The sequence below is a fragment of the Oryzias latipes genome, chromosome 2, assembly GCF_053564925.1.
Source record: "Oryzias latipes strain Hd-rR chromosome 2, Olatipes_Hd-rR_3.1".
NCBI lineage: Eukaryota > Metazoa > Chordata > Actinopteri > Beloniformes > Adrianichthyidae > Oryzias > Oryzias latipes.
The window spans coordinates 1,563,373-1,586,654 of NC_136238.1; the positions used below are offsets into that span (position 1 = coordinate 1,563,373).

Genomic DNA, 23,282 nt, shown 5'->3' on the forward strand with positions numbered 1-23,282 from the left:
AAGCTAGGAACCGGACATTGATAAATCATGTAATAAAATGGTTATAGAATAACAGGGTAGGATTATATAAGTTCGCTTCCTTCCACTCCACTCCCTTTTAAGGAATATTTATTAATATATCTAATTATCCTAAGTCTGATTCGTTGTTGTATGAATGTATAACTGATAATTGTATTGTTTTTGTGTATTCTTATTTGATTTCTTGAAATAAACCATTTCAAATCAAAATTCAAATCACATCAGTATCTCAGGTCTACCAATGGTTACCACTGGACCGGCAGACAGGGGTGGTGGTTCCCCTCTTTAAGAAGGGGGACCGGAAGGTGTGTTCCAACAACCGGGGAATTACACTCCTCATCCTCCCTGGGAAAGTCTATGATAGGGCACTGGAGAGTAGAGTCCGTCCGATAGTCGAACCTCAGATTCAGGAACAACAGTGCAGTTTCCATCCTGGTCGTGGAACAGCTCTACACCCTCTTTAGGGTGCTGGAGGGTTTGTGGGAAGTTAGGGGAGCCTTACTGAGGGCCGTATGACCAGAGTAAGAGCTTAGTTCGCATAGTAACTAAAGTCAGAGTTGTTTCCGGTGCATGTTGGACTCCGGCAGGGCTGCCCTTTGTCACCGGTTCTGTTCATAATTCTTATTCCGAATTTCTCGACGCAGCCAGGGGCCGGAAGGGGTCTAGTTTGGGGACCACAGGATTTCCTCGGTGCTTTTTGCGGATGATTTGGTCCTGTTGGCTTCATTAGGCCAGGACCTCCAGCGTGCATTGGGGCAGTTTGCAACGAGTGTGAAGCAGCTGGGAAGAGGGTCAGCACCGCTAAATCTGAGGCCATGGTTCTCGACCGGAGAAAGGTAGTTTTAGCTGGGGGGGGGGGGGGGGGGGGGGGGGGGGGGGGCTCCTGACCTGGGGGGGGGCTCTCCTCCCCTCTCCTGGTCTGGCTGGTCTGGCTGGGTAGGATCTGGTTCCCCTTATGAACACACGGTTCACATCGGCAGCATGCATGTATCTCCACCCCCACGTACACGTGCACACTGCCACACTGCTTCCTGTCTGCTTCATCCCTCCTCCTTACCCACAGTGTATTGATGGACAGATGTTTTTCGCTCAACTTAGTTTCAGATTTTCACCTTTGATGTAATATTTGTCTTTCCAGCAGATCTGGTATAATTGTTACAGCTTAAAATAATAACTTATTCAAATCAGTGCTTGTATCCCCCACCTTTTCACCTTTCTTCCTTTTACTCCCCCCCCCCCCCCCCCCCACACACACATTCTTTCCTTCTCCCCCCCCCCCACACACACTAAATACAACAAATAAATAAAAAATACAACAAAAAGGGGTCTACACAAATCTACACTCTGACTTCTAAAGTTTTATAACCTCTTTTTGTGATAATAAAACCTGTCCAACGCAAAAAGCTTTCAGCTCTAATCTGTTTGCTCAGCTTTTGGACAGAACAAGTTAAAAAAAAAAAAAAAAAAAAGAAAGCATTCACACTAGCATTATTGCAGGTAAGGCAACTTTTTGTTTCTGCTGCTATGACTCTCGGTATTACATTTCTACTCATAACAGCGCCATTTACACAATGTAGAGACTTGAGGGTCCTCATGTGGCAATGTTACACGAGGGTTACATGTGTATTAGAAAAAAACAAAGAGTGATTTGACTGCTGCCACCACAACCCAAACCCTGTAAAGCAGAAGATACTGGATGCATGAAGCAAAAAGGGTCAAAATGGGTTAATGTTTACCCTGAAAACTGTGTTTTATAAAAAGGATTAAAGTTGAGCTAACACCTCCACATTGTGACTTGATTGGTGGTTTAAATGCTCAAATTAAAAACCAAAAGATTTTAAAAACAAAAAGAATACGCTATTTTTCTTTTAATTTAAATGCAGATCACTGCTCTGTCAGGGAAATAAACGATCCACTCTCAAATGTGCATCAACCACTAGAATAACTACTCTTTATAGGTTCAAAAATATAAAAATACAGCTTTTACTTTGATGCTTGTTCTTTTACTGTGACTCAATAAATACTGTATGTAATTTTTGGTTGTGCTCAGATTATTTGCACTGCAGACTCATGAACATTCAAACTTATTTCTATGCATTTGCTTAAGTAGAGAAGAATGTAAGGATGAGTCAGCCATGCTGGTTCTATCATTTTTCCTAATCTTTGTATCTGTACCTTGATCAGATCCATAAGCAGCGAAGACTTGAACATCCAGTCGAGTCTGACGTCACTGTCGGCCAGCAGGTCAGCCAGACTTCCTCGAGGACAGTGTTCCACCACTAAAGCCAGAATCCCAGAGTCCACGAACAAACCCAGATACAGGTTGAGGTTCTCGTGCCGCATCTCTCTCAGCTGCACACACAGCACTTACATATAAGTTACATCTCTTCACTTAATCCTGAAGCTGTCTTGAGCACAGGTCATTTACATCATTTCACTCATTTGTGAGATTTTCTTTATAGCAGGTTAAACCCAGATGATAAAAAAAGTCTTCTGCACTCAGAGATTCACTATCAATCTGTTCAAACAACTTTTACATTTTTCGTCTTTGAATAGATCCAATTTTGAATTGTTTTCCTTCTCTGCTTCATTTACACCATCTATCCTCATGTCCTTCATCCAATTCAATTCAATTCCATTTTATTTGTATAGCCCAAATTCACAACAACAGTCGTCTCGATGGGCTTCGTATCGGTAATTGAAAAAGTGAAACATGAACTCAAAAAGATCATGAATACATAGAATTCAATAGGAAAATATTGAATTGAACTAACAAACTGACTAAGCTATACTGACATCCCTGCCCTTAGACCCTTCTTCGCAGTAAGGAAAAACTCCTAAAAAAAACAGATTCCGGAAAAAAACGAAGAAACCTCAGGGATGTCCACATGAAGGAGGGATCCTCCCCCAGGACGGACAGGCGATTTACCAGAACTCATAGAGAAGAATTAACTTATCTAAATCTACAACTACATATTTAAAGTCCAGCAGACGAGCTTCATCCAGATGGAGTTGGGGGGACAGTCAGGGGCGCGAGTCGAGCCGGAGACAGGAACCACAGCCAGGTGTAGGAGCAGGAGCAGAGACGAGGTAAACGGTCAGGAACAGGAGCACGGATGAGCCAACTGGAGTCTGGAAGCACTCCCACTCCCCAGGAGGGAAGAGTGAAAGAGGGACAATACATGAATCACTGCACCAAACAGAGGCATGGAGAACTAAATGATGAATGATGATCAAGAATAGAGGAGAGGAAGGGTAGAAGTAGAGAAAAGAGGACAGAACCCCAGAGCACCATAGTTACCCCAGCTTCAACTTCTAGCAGCTACTAACAACTAATTGTTATTGTTATTAATTTTAATTTAAACACATTAAGTTAAATAATCTCTGAATACTAGCTAGTCTGACAATAATCCTGTCAACAGAGGAATGTTTTCAGTCTAGCTTTGAATGTAGAAACTGAGTCGGCCTCTCTTATATGAGCTGGGAGTTTATTCCATAAAACAGGGGCTTGGTGGTTAAACGCTCTACCTCCAACCGTACTTTTACTAATTCTAGGAACCACAAGCAGTCCTGCGTTTAGTGAGTGAAGTGTCCTGATGGGATGGTAAGGGACTATGAGGTCTTTGATATACAGCGGGGAAAATAAGTAGTAGTAACAAGTTTATTTCAAATCAAATCAACATTTACCTGGAAAAAATAAAATAAAAGTCAATACATGACTTGGGAAATAAGATTTGAAAGGGTAATGGAAGAAGCTAAAGCTTATAAAAATCCAAACCCCCACTCAACAACAATCATAACAACAAACAACGAAATTAAACATTTGACATAATAACGCTAACATACAAAAAACACCTGATGACGACAGACAGACATGCCCAAAAACTCCGACCAAACACCAAACCCCCTATAAAGGAAACAATAACAGAATAAAACTAAACTTTGATAATGATCCTTCCAAAATCCAAGACTACACATACTCATCATTGTTACATTGCATCTTGGTACACATTCATTATATATCTTTTAAACATAACTTTAAAATGAACAAGATTTTTACAAGTTTTCATGTTGTCCGATAAATTCTTCCAGAGTGAGACACCCTTTACTGAGATACACATCGATTTTAATGTTGTCCTTATTTTGGGTTGACAGAATTTGTTGATTCCTCTCAATTTATATTTATTAACAGCATCTCTGTTTTGAAATAAAGATTGAATGTTGGTCGGCAGAGAGTTTATTGAAGCTTTATACATGATTTGGGCTGTTTTAAAATCTACCAAGTCCTGCAATTTTAAATTAAATGTATTAAGAAAAAGTGGATTGGTGCGCTCATTATATTTAATTTTGTGAACTAATCTGATGGCTAGCTTTTGGAGCATAACTAAAGGAAGCAAATTAGTTTTGTAGCAATTTCCCCACACTTCAATACAGTGATTCAAATATGCCATTATAAAGGAATGATACAAAATAAATAAAGCGGATTGGTTAAGCATCGAGCTACACCTTTTCATCAAACCAACACATTTAGCCACTTTAGAACGTAAATGATGTATAAGAGGTTTCCAACAAAGCTTGTCATCAATAAATACACCCAAAAACACATGTTTATGCACTCTCTCAATTGGTGTATCATTAATGATAATTTCCACTGGCATCTCCTTGCTTTTCCTGCTAAAGAGCATAAATTTAGTCTTTTTTAGATTCAAAGATAATTTGTTCTTACCAAACCAATGTTTTAACTTGTAAAATTCCTGCGTTATGTCACTAAGAGGTTTTGAACACATCATTTCTCTCAAAAAACACATTTCTAATCGAGCTATTGACACGAAATTTTCACCAGATGTCGGCATCGACCCAAGTAATGCACAGATAGAAAGAAATCCAAACATTTATGTCCATAAATGAAGTTATGTGTAATAAAGTGAAATGGCACAGGGAATATGTATTGAACACGCTTACTGAAATGTATTTAATACTTAGTGCAAAAACCTTTTGTGATGATTCCAGCCTCAAGACGCCTCCTGTATGGAGAAACCAGTGGAATACATTGCTCAGGTGGGATTTTGGCCCATTCATCCACACAAACTGCCTTCAAATCTTCAAGGTTCCGGGGGTCTCTTCTGTGAACCCGGATCTTCAGTTCTTTCCAAAGATTTTCAATTGGATTCAAGTCTGGTGATTGACTGGGCCATTCTAGCAGCTTTCTTTTCTTTTTCTTCAACCAGTTGAGTGTTACCTTGGCTGTGTGCTTGGGATGGTTGTCTTGCTGAAAGATCCACCCTCTTTTCATCTTCAGCAGCCTGGCAGATGACAGCAGATTCTGATCAAGAATGTCTCCATACTTTTCTCCAGTCATTATTCCTTGATATGAAGTCTACCAGTACCACATGCTGAAAAACAGCCCCACGCCATGATGCTCCCACCTCCAAACTTGACTGTTGGGATGGTGATGGGGGTGATGTGCGGTGCCATTTTTCCTCCAAACATGTTGTGTCTTATGACATCCGAAGAGTTCAATTTTGGTCTCATCTGACGAGAGTATCTTCTCCCAGAATGTCACGGGTTTATCCAAATGTTGTGTGGCAAACTCCAAACCAGCTTCAACATGCTTCTTCTTCAAAAATGGAGTCTTGCGTGGTGTGCGTGCATGGAGGCCATGGCGGTCGAGTGCATTACTTATTGTTTTCTTTGAAACAACGGTACCTGCTGATTCCAGGTCTTTCTGAAGCTCTCCACGAGTGGTCCTGGGCTGTTGGAGAACCCTTCTGATGATTGTTCTGACTCCTCTGTCTGAAATCTTGCGAGGAGCACCTGGCCGTGGCAGGTTTATGGTAATGCCGTGTTCTTTCCACTTCCGGATGATGGCCCCAATGGTACTCACTGGAACTTTCAGAAGTTTAGAAATGCGCCTGTAACCAATGCCTTCAGTGTGTTTTGCAACAATAAGGTTGCGTAGGTCTTTGGACAGCTCTTTGCTTTTACCCATCATGCAATGCTTCTTGTCTAACAGCTTGCTGGTGAGAAACCTTTTTAAAAGGCATCAATCAGGACTATACCAGCTGATATTACTTTGCACTAATAGGGGGCAGGTTAACCTTCTGAATACTGACAAACTCCAGTTGCTTTCTTGGCTTGCCAGACCTTTTTACCCCTCCTTTTCTTCATGTGTTCAATACTTATTCCCTGTGCCATTTCACTTTATTACACATAACTTCATTTATGGACATAAATGTTTGGATTTCTTTCTATGTGTGCATTACTTGGGTTGATGCCGACATCTGGTGAAAATTTCATGTCAATAGCTCGATTAGAAATGTGTTTTTTGAGAGAAATGTTTCTGAGTTCAATACTTATTTTCCCCGCTGTAGGACGGGGCCATTCCATGTAAGGCCTTCTAGGTTAACAGGAGGATCTTGAACTTGATTCTAGAATCAACTGGGATCCAGTGAAGTGAAACTAACACAGGAGTGATGTGATCTCTTCTGCTAGTTCCTGCTAACAATCTAGCTGCTGCGTTCTGAACAAGCTGGAGACTTCTTAAGGAACTCTTAGGACACGCTGCTAACAAGGAGTTACAGTAATCCAGTCTAGACGTAACAAACGCATGGATGAGTTTTTCAGCATCAGTCTTAGCCTCCCTGAAGTCGTAAGACAGGCCTAGTCTGTGTTCATGTTCAAATCTAGACTTAAAACATTTCTGTTTAGCTGTGTATATGACTGAAAGGTCCTATCTGCACTTTTCTTTCATTTCCTTCTTTTCTTTATAAATCAATTTTTAATTTTTTTCTTTTCTTTTAAAATTTAATTTTATGTTGATTATTTCTATGATGTATTGTGATTTTAATGCATTTTTCTGTTTTGTGGAATCGATCATGGGTTGACCGCCCTACCACTGCACCATGGCGTCCCTGTAGTCATCAGTCATTAAAGTGAGAATGTGCCTTTGGCAGTAGCCCTTTTTGAAGGCGTTGGTTGTGGGAGTCTCTATGTATATTTGGGTCTTTGGGTGGTCAGAAGCTCCACTGTCTCTCTCCTAAGATCTTCTAGAACAGGAATCTTCTCAGGAGCACCTGTCTTTCCACTCTTCATCCTCTTCTTCCTCACTCTCTGTTTTACTACTTAAAATCCATGTTATAAAAATGATGAGAAATAAAGACTGAAAATGTTTCCACCTGTGTGTGAATATTTATAAAAAAAAAGTTTTTAAAAAGTTTTTACTGAAGTAATACCTTTTTATTGATGTACTTGTTATTTTTGTGTATTTAACCGCCAGCATGAATAATTTTTGTGTCTGCTGCAGATGATCTTACCTGGCTAAAAAGATTCTGGGTGTTTTGGTTGACAGCTGTTGTTGTTTTTCCAATGGGAATCTTTTTCAGCCAAACCCAATCACCCTAGAAAAAACACAAGTCATGATTAAAATGTGTATTTTGTTTTTTTATAAAGCACAAATTATAGAAAAGTTTATTTAGAAAACTTTACATTTACAAAAAAAAGTTAAGAGCACAGATAAATATCAAAATAAAATGATTACGTCTTTTTTGTTGACAACATTGTCCTGTCCAACAGCTGAGCAAACAGATGAGAGCTGAAGGCCTCTCCCGACACGCAAGCGGTATATTTGAATAAACCCCTTTTGTAATTTATACTAAACTTTATTAATATTCCTTATGTTTGTGTTTAAATGAGATTAATGACATTTAGCTCCTATGTACTGACAATAAAATAAACATTTGCTTTGGACTTACATTTAATCAAAGTTAGTTGACATTATCTAGAAGAAGGAAGCTAAAACTTCACGTGTTTACTCCCGGCTTTGGACAGAGCTCATTTGAAGCTCAGGAAGTTATGGAGGAGGAGCTTAAACCTGCACAGGTATGTTTTCAGATGGCCAAAGTCAACATTCATGCACTCCTGTATGACCAGAAAACAGGACTTTAGGTTTGACTGGAAAGAAACGCAGCAGTTTTTCTACCTCTAGGATTCCTATGTTGGAGCTTTCAGGTGTCGTCAGGATGTAGCTTCTAGCAATAGAGCGCAGCGGGGTTTTAATTTCCAGGAGACTCCTCATGATGGACTCATCATTCAGTTTCTGAAAGAAAACATTGTAAAAAAAAATGTCAACATTACAAACTTTAGGCTGTGTGAGTGTGTTTGTATTTGCTTTGAATTTCATGTCTGAAAGTTCGTAAACTCCTCAATTTTAGATTTTTCTTTCTAGTGTTACGGCTGTGGCCGTAATATTGTTTTTTTTTTTTTGTATATTTGGAGTGTTTTTCTGTGTTTTTTTTTTTGGGAAGGTATGCCTTTCCTTTTCCATTCCCTCCTGTATAGTGCCAATTGGATTCCACAGTGTCCGGAGCACCTGATTGGCTGTGGACTTCCAGCAGCAGCTGTAAAAACTGCCACCTCATCTGTTGGAGCTCTCCCTCTCCAGCTGGCAGCAGCAGAGTGTTAGATAAAACATGGTTAGAGGCTTTTTGTTCCTTGTAATTTGGGTTGGTTGTTTTGTATAGTTCTGAGTTTTTCGTTCTAAATATATCCCCAGCTTAATTTCATTCTGTGTTTTGTGAGGTTTTTTTTTTTTTTTAACTTGTCCTGTCCAACAGCTAGGCTGGCAGATGAAAGCTGAGGGCCTCTTGTGTTGGACATATTTTACTTTAACAAGAGGGGTTATTAATCTTCAGACAAACCAAAGGTATGACTGAATTAACCCCTTTTGTAATTGAGGCCAAACTTTATTAATTTCAACCATGTTTGAAAATCTTTGGTGTTGGACCGGACGGAAAAGGAAAGAGGGGAAGAAGAGAGAGGGACGTTAGAGAGAGGGGGGGGTAGGAGGGTGATAATAGGAGGGGAAGGGGGTAAGACCATGAAGCAGCATAAAGCAACAAGTTTACTGGTTGTTTATCGTTACGGTACGGTTCAAATGTAGTACAAAAAGGGCGGGGCCTGTTCACACACACTCAAATATTGTCAACACACCTGCTAGCTGCAAAAAAAGTCCACATGTCAACATGTACACAAAACAGATAGTGTTCACACACGCATACCTATGCCTTTAAACCAACTAGTGTGAAATCTTACATTCATTCAATCATCAAACTATAAGTGCAAAGGTGAGCTAACACCTGTGCTCAGGTGAGTGTTTATGTTCTTCTAAAATGGATGGTGGAATGTGAAAAGAAGGAGGAGGAGCGCCCAGCCATCCCCACACCAAGACCCCTCCGCAGCAGCAGTGGCAGCCAGAATTCCCCCAACGCCACACGGGAACAGGCAGGGAACAACCGCCCCCCGGGCGACCAAGACCGCCACCCCGCCGCGAGGCCCCCAAAGCCAGAGAGCAGGGAGGGAAAGAGAGCGCCGCCCCAGCCCAACCAGGAAAGCAGCCCCCCGCCGCGCCGGAAGAGCCCAACGCAGGGCCCCACCGGAGAAGGACGCCCACAGCCCCAGACGAGCACCCCACCACCACCCAGGAGTTCCGGGCATCCCCCCACCCCAACCCCAGGTACAAGCCAGGATCCCCCAAGGGAGACCCGCTCCGCACTCCAGGCAGCCACCCACCCGGCCCACGGTTGGTCCAGGGAGGAGCAAGGCAGGGCCCCGCCACCCCCGCCCAGGAGGGGGGAACCACGGGGAAAAAAGGGCGGCCCACAAGGGGTGTTATAAATATGGCCCGACCAGGCTCGTCCAAGTTGGAAGTTTGGCGGGGCCCAGCGCTCGGGGGCAAGGACCAGGACCCACCCCCCAGGGACACGAACACCCCCGGCTCAGGTGTAATATGAACCCCCCCACCGTGCGGAGAGAGCACCGCCGGGCCCAGGGAGCCGGCACCCAAGGGACACGGCCGCCATCGCCAAGGGGCCCGCACCCCCCACCAGGGAGGGGGTAGGGGACAGATGGACCCAGGTCCCACCTTCCTTGCAAAATGTGTGTGCGTGTATGTGTGTTTGAGAGGGTGTGTGTGTGCATGTGTGTGTGCTTATGTTGGAATGTATATATTGAAGGGGGAGGGGTGTGTGTACTAAGGGGGGTGCAGTTAAAATTGGCGAGTAGGGCACTAAGGGGAAATCTCCTGATTACTCACAGTGATGTCCCCTCACCATCCCCACCAAGGGGCCCTAAATGTCTGAGATGAGGTTAAAATTGGCGGGTAGGGTGCCAGGAGGACATCTGCTGCTTGCTTGCAGTGATGTCCAAGCACCCCCCCTACCAAGGACCCTACATGTCTAAGGTGCAAATAAAACCGAAAGAGGGGGGGCCCACTCGATACGGCAACCATAGGAGGGGGGCCACTGCCAAGTAGCCCCCCCCCCCCCCAAGGCGCATCGCAGGCTAGACCCCCCACCCCCTCACCCTAATATGAGGTTATATGAGGAAGGGGGTAAGTTTTGTGAGGGTTTTTGAGTCATTGGTGAATTTCGTTTTTTTCTTTTTTCACCTTTATGTTACACCCATTTACAACCCCCTAGACAGGGGTGTAGCATAAATTGGGGGCTCGTCCGGGATCTCTGAACTGGTTTGTTTGTGTGGGACATTTGGTAGCTAATTTACTTTGTCTTATAGTGTATGGTTTTGGGTTTTTACCTGTTTGTTTGTTGGACTTTTTTGTGTAGTTTGGTTGACAGTTTTATCGTGAGAGTAACTCATTGATAATGGCATTTGACTTAAATGATTTTGTTCTTTCTCCATGTTTGGAGAAGTTGGACCTGTTCACCAAAGCTGACTTACTATTAGTTGCCCATCATTATTATTTGTACATACCCAGTCATTGCCGTAAACATGGATAGGGGACCTCTTGTTTAGGCAGTTGGTGAAGCAGGGTGTGGTCCAAACCTCTCCTGGTGCGTCTCCGCTGAAGGGTGTGGCCGGAGGTTGTATTCATGACGGTGTAGGAGTGGAGGCTGCTATTGGCGCTGTGGATGCCAATGGACCTGAGCGAGGAGCGGAGGTGAGGGCGAAGGCTCCTGCATTTCTTCCTGATTCGGGTTCTCACCCGATCACATTACTTCAAGCAAGAGTCGACGAAGGACCTTGATCTCCAGACGAAGTCACGTGAGGTTGAGCTAATGCACCTGCGTGTGCGCGCTCTGAAGTTGGATCACCCACAACCTGCAACTGCAAATGTGTCCCTGTTGTCTCCTGTCGCTGCTGCACAGCCATTTGATGTGAGTAAGCACATTGCCCTCGTTCCATCCTTCAGAGAGACTGAAGTAAATTCATATTTTAATGCGTTTGAGCGCATCGCTGCCACTTTGGGATGGACAAAAAATGTGTGGAGTTTGCTGTTACAGTGCAAACTCGTGGGGAAAGCACAAGAGGTGTGCTCCACATTATCAATTAATGAAAGTTTGGATTATGATGTGGTAAAAACCCCTGTTTTGAGAGCTTATGAGCTCGTTCCAGAAGCTTACCGTCTGAAATTTCGTGCTTACAGAAAAGCTGTCAACCAAACGCAGGTGGAGTTTGCACGTGAGAAATGCGTTCTGTTTGAAAGGTGGTGCGCTGCATGCAAGGCAGATGACTTTGCTCAACTTCGTGAGTTAGTTTTACTAGAGGAATTTAAGTCCTGCCTCCCTGAGAGGATCCTTGTTTATTTGAATGAGCAGAAAGTCTCCTCCGTAACCCTTGTTCTATCCTGGCATTTTACCATTGGGAGTTGGGTCCTCTAGACCCACTAGACAATGCTCTGAACCTTTTTTTCTTCAATGATTTGTGAACCTCACTGGTGTCCATGGATTAAATGAAATCTTTCCACCTTTATCCACCTTTGTCATGGTAAGGAGAACACGTCAATGGAAGGGGGGGGTCATCTAAGATAGCACAAGGGCAACGCGGCCGTGCTCGCAGATGAATTTGTGCTGACGCACCGCGCCGTGTTTCCATCTGTGCGTGCAGACGCTCCTTCACCTGTTTTTGCCGGTAAAAAGCCCAAATCCTTTTTTTAGAAGTCCGCCGAGCTCAAAACCACTTTCTGCTGAGAGCCGGGAGTGCTTCCATTGTCACGAAAAAGGACACGTCATCTCTTTGTGTCCCATGCTCCTGTCAAAGGAGAACAATCAAAGTCCCATAAAGCCCAAAAGGGTCGGTTTTGTTTGATCTGGACCTGTAGAATCGTCTTGTCACTGATCATCGTTTTCGCCCCTTCATCTTTAAAGGTACTGTCTCCCTGACGGGGAAGGAGGAAGAGCAGGTGCCGATTTTTCTTTTTTTTTTTACTTGTCCTGTCCAACATCTGGGCAGACAGATGAGAGCTGAAGGCCTCTTGTGTTGGACATATTTTATTTTAACAAGAGGGGTTATTAATCTACAGACAAACCAAAGGTATGTCTGAATAAACCCCTTTTGTAATTGAGGCCAAACTTTATTAATTTCAACCATATTTGAAAATCTTTGGTGTTGGACCGGACGGAAAAGGAAAGAAAGGAAGAAGAGAGAGGGATTTTAGAGAGAGGGGGGATAGGAGGGTGATCATAGGAGGGGGGGGGGATAAAACCATGAAGCAGCATAAAGCAACAAGTTTACTGGTTTATCACTATGGTAAGGTTCAAATGTAGTACAAAAAGGGCGGGGCCTGTCCACACACATACTCAAATGTTTTAAACACACCTGCTAGCTGCAAAAATGTCCACGTCAACATGTACACAAAACAGATAGTGTTCACACACATACTTATGCCTTTAAACCAACTAGTGTGAAATATTTCATTCATTCAATCATGCAAACTATTAGAGCAAAGGTGAGCTAACACCTGTGCTCAGGTGAGTGTTTATGTTCTTCTAAAATGGATGGTGGAATGTGAAAAGAAGGAGGAGGAGCGCCCAGCCATCCCCACACCAAGACCCCCACCGCAGCAGCAGCGGCAGCCAGAACCCTCCAACGCAACACGGCAGCAGGCAGAGAACAACCGCCACCCGGGAGATCACATCCGCCACCCAGGCCAGGGCCAGCAGGACCGCCGGGAGGCCCCCAGAGCCAGAGAGCAGGGAGGCATGGGGGGAAAGTTTTTATAAAAGTTTTCAAATGCGTTATTAATTTTGACCGGGTCGTGAGTGACATTTCCTGTTTGGTCCATAATAGAAGTGATTGTTGATTTTTCTCTATTAATTTTAAGCTGATTAGCCAGAAATTTGCCAGATTTATTAGAGTTTTCAAATCTTTCAAGTCGTAGCCTTTGTATTTGAAATTGTGTTTGTTTATTAATGATGTCATTTAACTGCAGCTTTAATTTTTTCAGATCATCCAGAATGTGTTCCTGTGCAGAAGCAGCATAAGCAGTCTCCAGGGTTTTGATTTTATTTTCTAGTTCTAATAAATCTGCTTCCTCTTTGTGTTTTTTATGCATTGAATAAGAAATGATTTTCCCTCTCATGACTGCTTTTTCTGTTTCCCAAAGAAGACATTGTGAGATATCAGAAGTATTGTTGAATTCTAAGAAGGATGCCCACTCTTTTTTGAAAGAATTCAATAAATTCCTGGTCTTTTAACAGAGACGTATTAAACCTCCAGGTTGTAGTTGAGGGTGTGGATTTTTCCCTAGAAATGTTTACAGAGACTGGTGCATGATCACTGATAATAATTGGATGAATGTTTGAACTTTTAATTTCTTTTAAAATAGATTTACTGACTAATAAATAGTCTAAACGGGTGTGTGAATGGTGAACTGGAGAGAAAAATACTGCGCAAGTCAGTCCCTTCTTGACAGTGTTTTGCCATTTCCTCCTGATTCTTCCTGTGGGTTTGACACACTTGTGCGGGGCGTGAACACAAATGTCATTCGGGCTCCGACGCATAACGTGTTTTTATATTCGCCACTTTTTTCTGGGCCAGCAAAAGTCGTGCTCCGTGCTCAGTTACCTGTGTGTGTATGTAATGTAATGTAATGCCTAACCTGCCATTTAATGAAGCAACACTTTCTTTTGATGTTGACAAAAATTAATTTGTTCATGTCCAGAAAACTGATCCATCTCTTGCCAAATGTTTATCTGCTGCTAATTCAAATGAAGAGAAATCAGCTTATGCTTTCAACAATGGACTTTTGGTTCGTAATTGGTTTCCTCCCGCACTTGGTAATTTGGGATGGAATGTTGTTCAGCAAATTGTACCAGAGAAGTATCGTTGACAGATTCTCAACCTAGCTCATGATGGACCATCTGGTCATTTGGGGGTAAAGAAAACATACTATCTCATTTTGCGTCATTTTTTTTGGCCATGCTTGAAATCTGATGTGACTAAATATTGTCGTTCATGTCACACTTGTCAGATGAGTGGAAAACCAAACCAGGTTATTCCACCTGCACCTTTGCATCCAATTCCTGCAATAGGTGAACCGTTTCAACGTCTCATTATAGACTGTATGGGTCCACTACCTAAAACCAAATCAGGGCATCAGTACCTTCTGACCCTGATGTGTGCTGCAACACACTACCCAGAAGCAATTCCCTTGCGCACACTAAGAACTCTTCTTTCTCTTTCGGCTTTTCCCATCAGGGGTCGCCACAGCGAATCATCGTTTTCCACCTCACTCTATCATGGACATCTTCTACCCTAACATTAGCCAACTTCATGTCCTCTGTTAAGACATCCATATATCTCCTCTTTGGCCGTCCTCTTGCCCTCCGGCCAGGCAGCTCCATCTCCAACATCCTTCTACCAATATATCCACTATCCCTCCTCTGAACATGTCCAAACCATCTCAGTCTGGCTTCTCTGACTTTGTCGCTAACACAGGCAACATGAGCCGTCCCTCTGATGTACTCGTTCCTTATCCTGTCTAACCTGGTCACTCCTAAGGAGAACCTCAACATCTTCATCTCTGCTACCTCCATCTCAGCCTCTTGTCTCTGTCTCACTGCTACCGTCTCTAACCCATAGAGCAGAGCAGGTCTCACCACTGTCTTGTACACCTTTCTTTTGAGTCTTGCTGACACTCTTCTGTCACACAACACTCCTGACACTTTCCTCCACCCGCTCCAACCTGCCTGCACTCGCCTCTTCACCTCTTTTCCACACTCCCCATCACACTGAACTGTTGACCCCAAGTACTTAAACTCCTGCACCTTCTTCACCTCAGCCCCCTGTAACCTAATGCTTCTACCTTGATCCCTGTCGTTCAGACACATGTATTCTGTCTTACTACGACTGACCTTCATGCCTCTTCTTTCCAGAGCAAACCTCCACCTCTCTAGCTGTTCCTCCACCTGCTCTCTACTCTCACTGCAAATTACAATGTCATCCGCAAACATCATTGTCCAGGGAGATTCCTGTCTTACCTCGTCTGTCAGCCTGTCCATCAGCATAGCAAACAAAAAAGGACTCAAAGCTGATCCTTGGTGTAGTCCCACCTCCACCTTGAACTCCTCTGTCTGACCTACAGCACATCTCACCACCGTCATACTTCTCTCATACATGTCCTGAACTACTCTGACATACTTCTCTGCCACTCCAGACGACCTCATACAGTACCACAGCTCCTCCCTCGGCACCCTGTCATACGCCTTCTCTAAATCTATGAACACACAATGCAGCTCCTTCTGACCTTCTCTGTACTTTTCCATCAACATTCTCAAAGCAAAAATGGCATCAGTGGTGCTCTTACGGGGCATGAAACCATACTGCTGCTCACAAATCTCCACCTTCTTCCTAAGCCTGGCTTCCACTACTATTTCCCACAGCTTCATTGTGTGGCTCATCAACTTCATTCCTCTATAGTTGCTGCAGTTCTGCGTGTCACCCTTGTTCTTAAAGATCGGGACCAGAACGCTTCTCCTCCATTCCTCAGGCATCTTCTCACTCTCTAAAATCCTATTGAACAACCTCGTTAGAAATTCCACTGCTGTCTCTCCTAAGCACTTCCATACTTCCACAGGTAGGTCATCAGGACCAACCGCCTTTCCGCTCTTCATCCTTTTCAGAGCCTTCCTAACCTCATCCTTTCCAATCTCTGCTACTTCCTGCTCCACAACAACTACATCTTCCTCCCTTCTTTCCCTGTCATTTTCCTCGTTCATCAGCTCCTCAAAATACTCCTTCCATCTTTTCTGTACACTCTCCTGGGTTGTTAGCACCTTTCCATCTCTGTCCTTAATCACCCTTATCTGTTGCACGTCCTTCCCATCTCTGTCTCTCTGTCTGGCTAGCCTGTACAAGTCCTTCTCTCCTTCCTTTGTGTCTAACCTGTCATATAGCTCATCATAAGCTTTCTGTTTGGCCTTTGCCACCTCTCTCTTCACTCTACGCTGCGCTTCCTTGTACTCCTGTCTACCTTCCTCAGTCCTTTCTACATCCCACTTCCTTTTAGCCAGCCTCTTCCTCTGGACGCATTCCTGTACTTCCTCATTCCACCACCAAGTCTCTTTACCGTCTTTCCTCTTTCCAGATGACACACCTAGCACCTTCCTACCTGTTTCCCTGATAATCTCTGCTGTAGTTTCCCAGTCCTCTGGAAGCTCATCCTGACCACCCAGGACCTGCCTCAACTTCTGCCTAAATTCCTCACAAGTTTCTTCATTCTGTAGCTTCCACCACTTGGTCTTCTTTTCTATTTTCCCTGTCTTCTTCTTCCTGACCTCCAGAGTCATCTTACACACCACCATGTGGTGCTGTCTGGCTACACTCTCTCCTACCACCACTTTGCAGTCATTAACCTCTCTCAAATGACCTCGTCTGCATAGGATGTAGTCCACCTGAGTACTCCTACCTCCACTTCTATATGTCACTCTATGTTCCTCTCTCTTCTGGAAGTAAGTGTTGACTACAGCCATTTCCATCCTCTTCGCAAAGTCCACCACCATCTGTCCCTCCAGATTCCTTTCCTTCACACCAAACCTGCCCATCACCTCCTCATCACCTCTGTTGCCCTCACCAATATGCCCATTAAAGTCTGCTCCAATAACAACTCTCTCTCCTCTGGGGATACTCTCTATGACCTCATCCAACTCACTCCAGAATCTCTCCTTCACTTCTAACTCATAGCCAACCTGTGGCGCATACCCACTGACTACATTCACCATCACCCCTTCAATTTCTAACTTTAGGCTCATCATCCTGTCTGAGACTCTTTTCACCTCTAGAACACTGTTTACAAACTCCCCCTTCAGAATCACTCCTACCCCGTTTCTCTTCCTATCAACACCATGATAGAACAGTTTGTATCCTCCTCCAATACTACGTGCCTTGCTGCCCTTCCACCTTGTCTCCTGCACACACAGTACATCTACCTTCCTTCTCTCCATCATGTCTGCCAGCTCTCTGCCTTTCCCTGTCATTGTGCCAACGTTAAGAGTCCCTATTCTTAAACCTATGTTCCTGCCTTTTCCCTTCTCTCTTTGGCCACGGACCCTTCTGCCTCCCCTCTTTCTTCCACCAACAGCAGTCAAATTTCCACCGACACCCTGTAGGTTAACAGCATCGGTGGCGGTCGTTGTTAACCCGGGCCTCGACCGATCCGGTATGTCTAAAGTGTTGTGGATGATTCGCATGGTTATTTTGGCAATTTTTACGCCGGATGCCCTTCCTGACGCAACCCTCTCTATTTATCCGGGCTTGGGACCGGCACAGAGGCAACTGGCTTGCAACCCCTGTGGCTAGATTGCGCACACTAAGAACCAAAGCTATAATTAAAGCTCTGGTTAACTTCTTCTCCACATTTGGTTTTCCACATTCCATACAGTCTGATCAAAGGTCAACATTTTCCGATCAAACAACATGCCTATCGTGTTAACCCCACCAAACGTGCACAGCTTCAACAGGAAGTTAAATACCTGTTGGAAAACAGATTAAACTGACAAAAAGTCCAAATCTGCAGCTAATCCATCTCAAAACTCTTCACAGAATTTACTACACTGGACAGAGGATGTTCAAGATGGGTCTCAGTAACTCAGACATTTGCGAGCACTGTGATAATAATCTACCCGACAGCTACATGCACGCACTGTGGTTCTGCACTCCTGTCCAGGCTCTCTGGCAGCAGGTATGTGCCGATTTATCAGTCTGGCTTAAGGTTTCAATCACTGCCTCACCGTCACTTTGTGTGCTTGGTGACATGAGTGCCATCGATATAGAAGAAGGATTAGCTTCTATCATTTTCATAACTCTTTGTATTGCCAAAAAAACTATTTTAATAAATTGGAAAAACAAGAAAAATATAAACATAAGTCAACACAGAAATCTGCTGTTTGATCATATCAGCTTGGAAAAAATGTCAGCCCAAAGCTCAAGTAACTTTGAAAGAATTCAGTCTCTCTGGTCTCCTGTGGTTGACTCCATGACTTAGGGGGTGGGGGGCTTGGTCGTCGCTGCTCCTTGCCCTTCTGCCGTGGTTTGGGGTGGGGGTCGGGGCTTCCGGTGCCTGGCGGGGGCGGTGGGGGGCTCCGTTGGTCGGGGGGTCGGGTCCGGTGCCTGGGTGGGGCGGGCTGGGGCGCTGCGTGGTCCTCTGGGCTTGGGTGTGGGGGTGCGTGGTGGGGGGGTGGGGTGGTGGTCTGGCTTGGCTTGGGGGGGTGGTCCCTTTGCCTGTGCTGGGGGGGGTTGGCGGGGGGCCCTGCTCGGGTGGGGGGGGCCCAGCGGCGCCGGATGGGCTGCCCATCTGCACCTGGGGCTGGGATCGGCCCTTCCCTGGCTCTGGGGCGGGACGGTACAACCCTCTCGGGGCCCCCGGTCGCTCTGGGTGCCACCCGCTTCGGCTGCGGGGTCTGGGGTGGGGTGGGGTGGGGGGCTTGTCGGCCCTGTCCTGTGGGGGGGCGTTCTGGGGGGGAGGGGGGGCCCATTATTAGTACGGGTCGGGGGGGCTAGCGGGTCGGGGTCTCCGCTGAGGCAATCAGTGGTTGCCTCGGCCGGTTGGCCTCCTCGGTCCCGTCGAGGCCTGACCAGAGCTCTTCTAGGGCCGGCGTCTGGGGGTGGGGGCCTGGGCTTGCTCCGGGGGGGGGCGACGCTTTCTGGCTCCTCTCTCTCTGTGTGGGGTGGGTGGTGCCGGGCCTGGGGTGTCGGCGCCTCCGGGGGTGGGCCCCTGGGCTGGGTGGCCCTGGCCCCTTTGCTGGGGGTGGGCTGGGGGACGGCTGTTTGACCACCGGGGGACAGTCTACCAGCTGTCCCCAACTTACCCCCTTCCTTATATAACCTCATATTAGGGTGAGGGGGTGGGGGGTCTAGCCTGCGATGCGCCTTGGGGGGGGGCTACTTGGGAGTGGCCCCCCTCCTATGGTTGCCGTATGGAGTGGGCCCCCCCTCTTTCGGTTTTATTTGCACCTTAGACATGTAGGGTCCTTGGTAGGGGGGGTGCTTGGACATCACTGCAAGCAAGCAGCAGATGTCCTCCTGGCACCCTACCCGCCAATTTTAACCGCACCTTAGACATTTAGGGCCCCTTGGTGTGGAGGGTGAGGGGACATCACTGTGAGTAATCAGGAGATGTCCCCTTAGTGCCCTACTCGCCAATTTTAACTGCACCCCCCTTAGTACACACACCCCTCCCCCTTCAATATATACATTCAAACATAAACACACACACATGCACACAAACACCCTCTCAAACACCCATACACGCACACACATTTTACAAGGAAGGTGGGACCTGGGTCCATCTGTCCCCTACCCCTTCCCTGGTGGGGGGTGCGGGCCCCTTGGCGATGGCGGCCGTGTCCCTTGGGTGCCGGCTCCCTGGGCCCGGCGGTGCTCTCTCCGCACGGTGGGGGGGTTCATATTACACCTGAGCCGGGGGTGTTCGTGTCCCTGGGGGGTGGGTCCTGGTCCTTGCCCCTGGGCGCTGGGCCCCGCCAAACTTCCAACATGGCCGAGCCTGGTCGGGCCATATTTATAACATCCCTTGTGGGCCGCCCTTTTTTCCCCGGGGTTCCCCCCTCCTGGGCGGGGGCGGCGGGCCCCTGCCTTGCTCCTACCTGGACCAACCGTGGGCCGGGTGGGTGGCTGCCTGGAGTGCGGAGCGGGTCTCCCTTGGGGGGTCCTGGCTCGTACCTGGGGTCGGGGCGGGGGGATGCCCGGAACTCCTGGGTGGTGGTGGGGTGCTCGTCTGGGGCTGTGGGCGTCCCTCTCCGGTGGGGCCCTGCGTTGGGCTCTTCCGGCGCGGCGGGGGGCTGCTTTCCTGGCTGGGCTGGGGCGGCGCTCTCTTTCCCTCTGCGCCTCCCTGCTCTCTGGCTCTGGGGGCCTCGCGGCGGTCCGGCTGGCCCTGGCCTGGGTGGCGGTCTTGGTCGCCCGGGGGGCGGTCGTTCCCTGCCTGTTCCCGTGTGGCGTTGGGGGAATTCCGGCTGCCGCTGCTGCTGCGGCGGGGGTATGGGTGTGGGGGTGGCTGGGCGCTCCTCCTCCTTCTTTTCACATTCCACCATCCATTTTAGAAGAACATAAACACTCACCTGAGCACAGGTGTTAGCTCACCTTTGCACTAATAGTTTGCATGATTGAATGAATGAAAGATTTCACACTAGTTGGTTTAAACTAGGTATGCGTTTGTGAACACTATCTGTTTTGTGTGCATGTTGACATGTGGACATTTTTGCGGCTAGCAGGTGTGTTGATAATATTTGAGTGTGTGTGAACAGGCCCCGCCCTTTTTGTACTACATTTGAACCGTACCGTAACGATAAACAACCAGTAAACCTGTCTGCTCTATGCTGCTTCATGGTCTTACCCCCCTTCCCCTCCTATTATCACCCTCCTACCCCCCCCTCTCTCTAACGTCCCTCTCTCTTCTTCCCTTCTTTCCTTTTCCGTCCGGTCCAACACCAAAGATTTTCAAACATGATTGAAATTAATAAATTTTGGCCTCAATTACAAAAGGGGTTTATTCAGACATACCTTTGGTTTGTCTGAAGATGAATAACCCCTCTTGTTAAAATAAAATATGTCCAACACAAGAGGCCCTCAGCTCTCATCTGTTTGCCTAGCTGTTGGACAGGACAAGTTAAGAGAAAAAAAAAAAAATAAATAAAAAAATAAAGGAAAACAGATTGGCTATACCTAGTTCCAGTTCCTGGAGTTCTCCCTGTCTGCTTGTACCCAAGCCTGACAAAACCGTTCGATTTTGCGCAGATTTCAGAAAGGTGAATAAAATCACAAAACCTGACTCATACCCTTCTACCACCCATGGAAGATTGTGTTGACCAAGTTGGTTCAGCACATCTTGTTACCCAATTAGATCTCCTAAAAGTCTATTGGCAAGTTCCATTGACCCCTCGTGCATCCGATATATCTGCTTTCGTTACTCCTGATCATTTTTTGCAGTACACTGTCATGCCTTTTGGTCTAAAAAAATGCACCTGCCACTTTCCAACGTCTCATGCACAAAGTTCCTACAGGAGTACAGAACTGTGAAGTCTACCTTGATGACATTGTTGTCTATTCTAAAACCTGGAAACAACATTTAAAACATTTGACTGATGTTTTTGAGCGGCTAAGTAGAGCTTCACTCACCTTGAACTTAGCCAAATGTGATTTTGGTAAAGCTACTGTAACCTACTTGGGGAAAGAAGTAAGTCAGGGTCAAATTCGTCCTCTGAGTGCAAAAGTTCAGGCTATCCTCGATATTCCAGCCCCTCAGAACCACAAACAATTCCGACGTTTCATAGGAATGGCGGGGTACTACTGAAGTTTCTCCCGTAACTTTGCAGATCCCTTAACAAGCCAGACTAGTTTCCGTAAACCTTTTGTTTGGTCACCTGAATGCCAGAATGCATTTAACTCTGTCAAAGCTCTTCTTTGCAGTGCCCCTGTCCTGGCTGCTCCCGATTTTGAGCGTCCCTTCAAGTTAGAAGTCGATGCCAGTGATTGTGTTGCTGGGGCAGTTCTGCTGCAGGAAGATGAACATGTTGTTGAGAATCCCCTTTGTTATTTTTCAAAGAAGATTCCCCTTCATCAAATATGGTACAGTACAATTGAAAAGAAGCTCTTTCTTTGTTGCTGGCACTCCAGCACTTTGAAGTGTATATTGGTTCTAATTCCCATCTGATTACAGTTTACACTGACCACAACACTCTAGTATTTTTGAACAGAATGCACACCTCGAACCAAAGACTAATGAGGTGGTCACTGATGGTTCAGGATTTTAATCTTTATATTAAACACAAAAAGGGAGCTGAGAATTTGGTAGCAGATACTCTTTCACGCAGCATCCACTCAACCTAAGCAATGGCTTCTGGGGGGGCAGAGGTTTTCTCTTAGGTTGGGGGGTGTTACGGAAGTGTCCGTAATATTGTTTTGTTTGTATATTTGGAGTGTTTTTTTCTTTTTTCTTTTGGGAGGGTCTGTCTTTCCTTTTCCTTTCTGTACATATTTGAACTCTCTTCCTGTGAGAGTCTCCAGCTCCTGATGGTGGAATAAGTCCCAGTCTGTCTGTAGGAAGCAGTCCTGTAGCACTGACAGGGCATCATTAGAATGTTGCGCTTGTGGTGAAAGTTCTTTGAAACAGCGGTTTGATGGTAAATGGCGTATACCTTCTTTCAAAGGCCCAAAGCGCTTTACAGTCACAGTCCCATTCACCCATGTACACACACATTCACACACTGGTGGTGGCTCCGCTGCTGAACACTGGCACCAACCTCCCACCAGAGGCAAGGTGGGGTTTAGTGTCTTTCCCCAGGACACTTCGATACATGGGCCTGCAAGGCGGGAATCGAACCTGCAATCTTACGATCATGGGTCAACCAACCTGCCGCTGCACAGTTTACAATATCAGAAAGCATCTGGCAAGTGTAATAAGTGTTTGCAGCAGACAAAAACTAAAGAGAAAAAGTATTGAAAAAGAATCACAGAGAGCCGCTGCACCAATGTGCCCCACCATTTTAAATTTCATTGAGATGATTTTCTTAATGAGCTGAATGAGTTCTGTGCTTTGGCTGACAAAATGGCAGACGGAGAAACAGCAGTGCTGAGTCCAGAGGAGGATTCTAGACTAAAACCAAATGCAACTGAAGATCTGGACTCACGATCACTGAGTATAGCTACTGGAATGATCACTGACCTCAAAAAAGACATCAGTCATCTAAAAGAACTGAAGCACGCTCTCCTGTCCAAGTTAATGGATGTCTCCTTCGGCCAGTCTAAGCAGCTAACCTCGCTTAGCGCCGCACTCCAGGACACAGCTCCGTGGGACCCGTCCACCTGCTGTCATGTCTCGTCAAGCTTCCTGTTGTCTCGTGTGGGGTTTCCTGTTTTATTTTGAAAGTCTAACCTACCTCTCGTTCCAGACCTTCCCCTTTCTGCCTTGTCTGTTCCCCACACCTGAGTCTGCCTCATCATCCCTGATCATTCCCACC

The 23,282-nt window shown here is 45.9% G+C and overlaps 1 protein-coding gene across 4 annotated transcripts in view; it reads right to left on the reverse strand.

Annotated features, from left to right (window-relative positions):
- olgc3 (membrane guanylyl cyclase) overlaps positions 1–23,282 on the reverse strand; it is a 138,411-nt gene that overhangs the window by 43,531 nt on the left and 71,598 nt on the right. For all 4 annotated transcript variants that reach the window (NM_001137655.1, XM_078930220.1, XM_078930219.1 and 1 more), the window contains 3 exon segments: positions 2,194–2,370; positions 7,332–7,415; positions 7,997–8,113. In NM_001137655.1, coding sequence (NP_001131127.1) covers positions 2,194–2,370; positions 7,332–7,415; positions 7,997–8,113 — 378 coding nt within the window.